General features: G+C 34.0%; 1 protein-coding gene across 3 annotated transcripts in view; it reads left to right on the forward strand.

Annotated features, from left to right (window-relative positions):
• The first annotated feature begins 242 nt into the window (after positions 1–242).
• The window catches only part of PHF3 (PHD finger protein 3), an 83,072-nt gene continuing 75,990 nt past the window's right edge, over positions 243–7,324 (forward strand). For 2 of the 3 annotated variants that reach the window (XM_010840807.1, XM_010840805.1), the window contains exon 1: positions 243–1,466. In XM_010840807.1, coding sequence (XP_010839109.1) covers positions 1,172–1,466 — 295 coding nt within the window. In that variant the 5' untranslated portion in view covers positions 243–1,171. The remainder of the gene's footprint in view (positions 1,467–7,324) is intronic. The other variant, XM_010840806.1, reaches the window with a different exon arrangement.

The following is a 7,324-nucleotide window of genomic DNA, read 5'->3' on the forward strand; positions in this document are numbered from 1 at the left end:
CTAGCTAATTAAGTTAATTATATTACTAGATCTTATTTCAGAGAAGGCAGTGGCACCCCACTCCAGTACTCTTGCCTGGAAAATCCCATGGACTGAGGAGCCTGGTGGGCTGCAGTCCATGGGGTCACTAAGAGTTGGACACGACTGAGCGACTTCACTTTCACTTCTCACTTTGATGCATTGGAGAAGGAAATGGCAACCCACTCCAGTGTTCTTGCCTGGAGAATCCCAGGGACAGAGGAGCCTGGTGGGCTACCGTCTTATGGGGTTGCACAGAGTGGGACACAACTGAAGCGACTTAGCAGCAGCAGCAGATCTTATTTAGTTGACTCTTCCCTGTCACCCAAAATACATTATTAGTTCATTATTCTCTGAAACCAGTAATAATTCAGCTTTTGATAATTAAGGTTCCTCTAGAGCTTGAAATGAACTTTATTGAGCAATGTCTAGGTACAGTTTGAATAGGGGATTAGCTTGATATCTGTATAAGCCCCACATAGCTCACTAAGACAAATATAAATCTGATACATTCTTTTCTTGATATTTATTTTATCTTAAAAGGGATGCTCCCTCCAAGTGTGTGTGTGTGCACATCTGTGCCTGCGTGTGTGTACTTTTTTTGAGTTTTGATTTGTTGGGTTTAATTAATAGTTTCTTTCCATTTTTTTTCTTGTTGTCCCACAAAAAAATTTTTGTGTTTCTTTAAATAATTTAAATGCGTTGTAAATAAAGCAAGGGTGTTTACAGTTTTAATAAATATGGGACAGTACTTTAAATGATTTGATTTTAGTTCTTTTATATGACCTTTACTAATACGCAGTGTCTGAGTCTTAAATTTATGAAGAGAGTGTGGTTAAAAACATATGGTTTTTATGATTTAAACCATGTAATTCTTTCAAATGTGTCAAGTTAATGGACTATATATACATAGTTTTTTTCTCTAAAATTAATTAAGTGAACCTTTAATAGGGTCTCTGTTAAAATGAAATTCTACATGCATGATGGAGAAACATTGTTTACCAAAGATTGGTTCTACATGTCCAAATGTATATTCTAAAAGCAGTGAGGATTTTTTTAAAACAATTTAGAAATAACCTAAGTGTGTTCATAGACTCAAAACTATTAAAATAATTTGGTTTTAGGTGATTATCAGTTGATAGCTTTATTTCTTATGGTATTTTTTTTGTCTTTCTATAGGGCTGAAAGACACACAGAAGTCTTCATGGATATAGTTGATACATTTAATCATTTAATTCCTACTGAACACTTAGATGATGCCCTATTTCTAGGATCCAACCTGGAGAATGAAGTCTGTGAGGATTTTAGTACAAGTCAAAATGTCTTAGAGGACTCGCTGAAGAACATGCTCAGCGATAAGGATCCTATGCTAGGATCTGCAAGTAACCAGTTCTGTTTGCCTGTTTTGGATAGCAATGATCCCAATTTCCAGATGCCTTGTTCAACAGGTAATTCTTACTTTTTTTTTTAGTCTGCAATTTAAAATAAAAGGAATTTTCAGCAGTTTTTTTTTTTTTTTTTTGATGAGGGTAGTATATTTAGGATTCTTTCCTTTGGATTTAGAGCTCCTTTTCTAGTCATCAGAATTAGAATTTAAATTTTCTTCCAAAGAATGTGGAGTTATCTTTGAGGATGTTGTGGATATAGATAGGGTAACTGTAATTTATCATCCAGAATGGGATGCCTTTTTTGAGAATCATAGGGGGTGCTGTTAATAATTACATTATGACAACAGGTATAAATTGGGACTTCTAGCAGATAGTGATTGCCTCATAAGTTGCGACGTGATGTCATCCTACATCTGTTGGAGTCAAGGGAAATGGCTGAATTGACCTTTCCCAGTGCCCATCCTAGCTCTTATTGTGTGTTCCCATTTCAAGTCTTTTAGTATTTTGTACTTGTGTAATATCTCAAAAACCAGAGAAAGAGGTCTAGGCCTGTGCTGTCCAGCATAGCAACCACTATCCACTTAACTGTTAACCACCTGAAATGAGTCTGTCTTAGTTGAGATGTGCTGTAAATTGCACATTTTAAACATTCATTGTGAATAAAAAGATTATAAAATGTTTCATCAAGTTTTAAAAATGTAGATTACATGTTGAGGTGATATTTTGGGTATTTTTGGTTAAATAAAATATTAAAATTAATTTCACCTGTTTTTAGTTTTTTTTTTTAAGTGGTTCCTTGAAAATTTAAAATTACTTATGTGGCTTGCATTATATTTCCACTGGACAGATGACAGTTCTTTCAGATCTATAGTTGAAGTAACTGAAAGTAACTTTCAGAGGATAACTTTCTGTACTGCTAATCAAATTCTTAATAAGAGATTACTTCAGAGATCATATTAATATGTGGAAAAATATGTAGGTTTTTTTTTAATAAAGCAGAGAAAATATTACAACAAACTTTGGAGCAATTAGCTATTCTGTAAGCTAAAATTAGACAAAGGAAAAGCAGCTTCACATGGAGAAGTTAGGTTTTTAGTTCAGGTTTATGTGGTAGTGTTCTGTTTTGCAATGACTCAAGACTTACGCACTACAGTTTTTAAGTAATTTTCATTACCTTTTTAAAATTTCCTACCTAATGTTTTGATATAACAATACTTAAAGTTTGGATTAGGTGGCCTGCTATTCATTTGTAAATTTTTCAGATTACTCTGACTCAACACTTTGGCTTCTAAGAATCTTTCATTTTAACAACTCTTTAATACTGAAGTCTTTTGAACTGTTTGCTAATAATGGTGTATCTCTGAATTATATACATTATGTTGTGTTATTGCATAGGTTTACATTGTTTTTTGTTGTCATTGTATTAAATGTTTTAAGCTTTTAAAATTTTGTTTTATGTATGCATTGTTCCTGTGTCAGTACAGTATATCTAATTATTGTCAAGCACTTTTGACACTGTTTGGTTATATGCACAACGTTTCACAGCTTAGTCTGATTTCAAGAAGAACGATTATTGAATACTTAAATGCTTATTACTAGAAGTACAGTTACCCTTAAGGATGTTCTATTAGGCCTGGAACTGGCAAATTTATCTTTTAGTCCCTGAGTAATACTGGTGTTCTTACTTACAGTCTTTTTTTAAAATTTCTGTTGATGTGAAAAGTTTTTTTTTGCATATGAAAAGTCTCTGGCTGAATATTTCTTTTGCTAATAGAAGACTTAGAACTCTATATTGAAATACTTAAATTTTTTTGAGTTCTGGTTAATACTTGTTTACAATTTCATTGTAAACTTTTAACTTTTTTATTAAGAACCTACAAATAGAAATATTTTCTAAATTTTCCTGTTTTGTTTGCTACAATTATTTATCTTGGTTTTAAAGCAAAACTGTGTTAATATATATGGTATGCATCCATACACTTTGAAGATATGTAAGGAAATATGTGTGGGAAATTTTAAGATTATAAAGTTCCTTGTAGGATTGCTTAGATTGCATTATGCCATAAAGCAGTGGATTTATCTTGGATTATTTCAAAATTTCTTTGGTCCTTTGGGATATTTGGTTCAGTAAAAGGCCAACATATTTTCTAATGACAGCAGAGTAGAAAACATTAAAGAATTTTTTTTGTAAACTATTTAGTGAAACCCTATTGTAACTTTAAACTGTTCACAGACTGCTTCAGCTTTTTGATATAAACTAAAAAGGATAAGCTTCTTAGCCAGATGTTTGTACTTGGCTCTGTAGGTTTTTACTAACTGTCTTGACTAAAGCTTTGCAGGATAATGGCTCTTTAGTATTTCTCAGGCCATCGAAAGTTATAGATTATGGTTATTTTGTATCCTTGGTTTTAACAGTGCAAAAGATAGCAAACAATAACTGCTGTTTTGTTCTTCTATGCTGACATAGGTTGGTTGCTGTAGTTGTTAAAGAGCTACTGTTGAATGTTTTCCATTATATTTCTTATATAAATTTTTCATTATATTTCATCATCTCCAGAAATCCTAGAGAAACTTTAAGTTATAAAAATAGGAAAGACACATGGAGGATCACCTTTAGTGCTGTCAGATGCCCAGAGTTAGGATGCTTACTGTTTAATCTTGAGAGATAACCAGTAGATTTCTGATCCTCTTTTGGATGCTTTTGACTCTAAAAGTATTCATGTAAATGTAGTGTTTGCATATGGTTTTTAGATTTGCCTGGTAATAAATTTAAAAAATATTCTAATAATTGAGGAAACCCTTTAAATTTGGAAAGTGTTTGATCTTGATGATTAAACCAGTTATTTGTATTCTTAAAAATTCCTGTTATCTTTAAAATAAAAATAATATTTTCCCAAGTAATAGGTTCAGGATATTGACTATATTGGTTAAATATACTACATTAGGAATGTATTAAAAATCATTGAAGTGCTATTTGAAAAACTGACATTGTCAGTGTAGTAAGTGTTAATTTTATCTTTTACTTTACAAACAACCATGATTCATAAGTGTGAAACAAATCTTGTATTTATGAAACCGTTTCTTTATGTGATAGAAGAGAAATGTTCAGTGGCTGTAATTTGATTTATTTCCTTGAGACCAGGAGGAGGAGGGATGTGCTGTAGATAATATGGATATTCAGAGCACCCTTTCATTTAGGTAGTGCTTGTAGCTACTGCATCCTTGTGTGAAACCAGGGTGTCGTTTCCAGGCTATATCATTGCTTAAAAAACCATCATTGACTGAATTAAAAAAAAAAAAAAAAGTCCCTAATGTAGCATGGTTTTGGAGATTAAAAGCATCAAACAGTCATTGAATTCAATAGCTTACATATTTGCCAAGAGTTGATTCATATCATGTGGTTAGGTGTTTTTTCAGTTGTAAAGAAATTCATATTGTATAGTTTTTTCAGTTGTAAATTTCTTCTACCATATATATGTGATAGTTGTTTCCTATCAAGAATGCCACTGGTAATTTATGACATCAAGTAGAGTTGTTTAATAAGAATTTTAGCTTGTGCTGCTTTTCTTCTGAGCAAAATATTGTTAATACATGTTAAGACTAGTTTTACAAGCTTCTCAGCAGTAATGTGATTTGGGCCTTTTTTTTTTTTTAGCACACAAATTTTTAACTTTTAAACATAGTCCTGTAGTTAGGGGCTCCTTCATTATTAAAGGCAGAATTCATCTGTGTAATATTAAAAAAATTACGGTACTTGTTCTGAAAAGATGATTGTTCTTTTTGCATCACTGAGATTTGTTTAAAAGGTATTTACAGCTTTTTATGGCTTCATGCTACTCTTGGACAACGTTTCCAGTTAGTACATTGAACTAAACACAATGGACCCCTGGTTCAATAAGATTCAGTTGTCAGATAGTAGTTTTTGTTTTCCTTGTTTGTACGTTGTATGTGGGGGCAGCAGACGGTGCTGATTTATTACATTTGCAGATCCATCTTCACATACGCATTCGTTACATATTTGTACTGGGGTCTTTTTTCCACTAATATTATTTTTCTGAATAGTAGTGTTCACTGATTTTTTTTTTTAAACTTCTGTGCTTTAGTGAACAGTTTTTTGCCGTTGATCTTTTGAGTTACACTTGAACAATAAAATACAAATTTAGTACATGTAAAGTAGCTATGCAAATGAAATGACAGTATATTGGTTAAGACAAAATGTATACCCTTTAGTTGAATGTTAGTAAAGAGTAACTGATCAACCTTGTAAGAACATTCATAGCCTTTAAGAATAGAGATTTTTTTTCTGTTGAGATTGATGATTAATATTATATGCTTTGAGTTAGAGGGGTTTCAGTGAAATTCGGGTATGTATGCATGCTGAGTCTTGGGACCCCATGGGCTGTAGCCTGCCAGGATCCTCTGTCCGTGGGATTCTCCAGGCAAGGATACTGGAGTGGGCTGCCTGTGCTTTCCTCCAGGGGATCTTCCCAACTCGGGGATCTTCCCAACTCAGGGATCAAACCCACGTCTCTTTATGTCTGCCTGCATTGACGGGTAGTTCTTTACCGCTAATGCTATCGGAAGAACAAACAAAAGAGAGGCAAACACCTTGTACAATCAGTGGAGAAGAGAAAATACTGGAAAGTGGAAACAGTAGGACAAAACAGCAGCCATAGATTTTTGAAAGTTTGTCACTTGGACAAGAGATTTGACTCATTTACGAATAATGGGAAAGAGAAGGGGCAGAGTTTGATTGGCTGAAAGGGAGAACTTGGGATTCCTTCAAGATAGAATGATAGGTTCCCTGGGGTTATGGGATTTATGCCTTTGCTGGGTGTGACCCCCTTGGCCCAGGTCTTTCATTGGGGCATTTTGTCCCATAGAGTTTCTGTTAGGTGACCTTTCATGGCCATTGTTCTCCCAGAGTCCTCTGTCATTGTCTGTCCCAACATAAAGTGCCTGTTATTTCTTACTAAAAATTAAATTATGTTTACTTTAATACTAAATCTTGTTTGTAGACTTAATGTATTTCATTGCTTCTTTAAATTATTTGAAATACAACTTGAAAAGCATAGTGACAACTACTTTTACGTAAGCAACTTTCATTGCTCTTAATTCACTGTTTCTTTCCATCTTATTTCTTACTCCCTCACTGTATTCAATTTAGACATTTTAAATAGATAGTCAATTCTTTACAAACATGTATTTTTCATTAATCATTGCCACAAGTCATCCTTAACTACCAAAATAACAGAATTGAACTCAGATAAAATAAATAAGCCCTTTAACACAAACATTAAAATGCCAGTTTCTAAATTCAGAAAATGAAGAGAGGAAATTTTTGGCCCAACCAGAGTTTCCCAGTTTACGGTTTTAGTTGGTATATTTTGTGGCCTTTCTGTTTTACCTCTGTTTGATTCAGTTGACTTTTGTTTTTCTTAGTTTGATGTAGTATAAAGCAGAACATATTTTAATTTTACTTTACATTGAGCATTTAATTTTCTGTCTTTTAAGTTTAAAATGTGGAATAAAATTAATCATGTGTTTGTCACTGTATTCCTAGTATCTTTTGGTTTCTTCCTTTCCCCTGTTACTTAAAATTTGCTCTGTGTTATCATTATTTTTAGTTTCTGGCTGTCCTGGGTCTTCAGTGCTGCACATAGGCTTTCTGTGGTTGCAGTGAGTGGGAGGCACAGCCGTGTGCAGGCTTCTCTTTGCCGTGGCTTCTCTGGCGTGGAGCGTGGGCTCCCTGGTGGGGGCTTCAGTCAGGGCTCTCAGGCTCTGTAGTTGCAGCTTGCAGAATCTAGGACAGGGGCTCAGCAGTTGGGGTGTGCTGGCTTAGTTGTCCCGAGGTGTGTGGAATCTTCCAAGACCAGGGATTGGCAGGCGAATTCTTTAACACTGAGCCACCAGGGATG

Source organism: Bison bison, unplaced genomic scaffold (assembly GCF_000754665.1).
Source record: "Bison bison bison isolate TAMUID 2011002044 unplaced genomic scaffold, Bison_UMD1.0 scf7180017864147, whole genome shotgun sequence".
Lineage (NCBI taxonomy): Eukaryota > Metazoa > Chordata > Mammalia > Artiodactyla > Bovidae > Bison > Bison bison.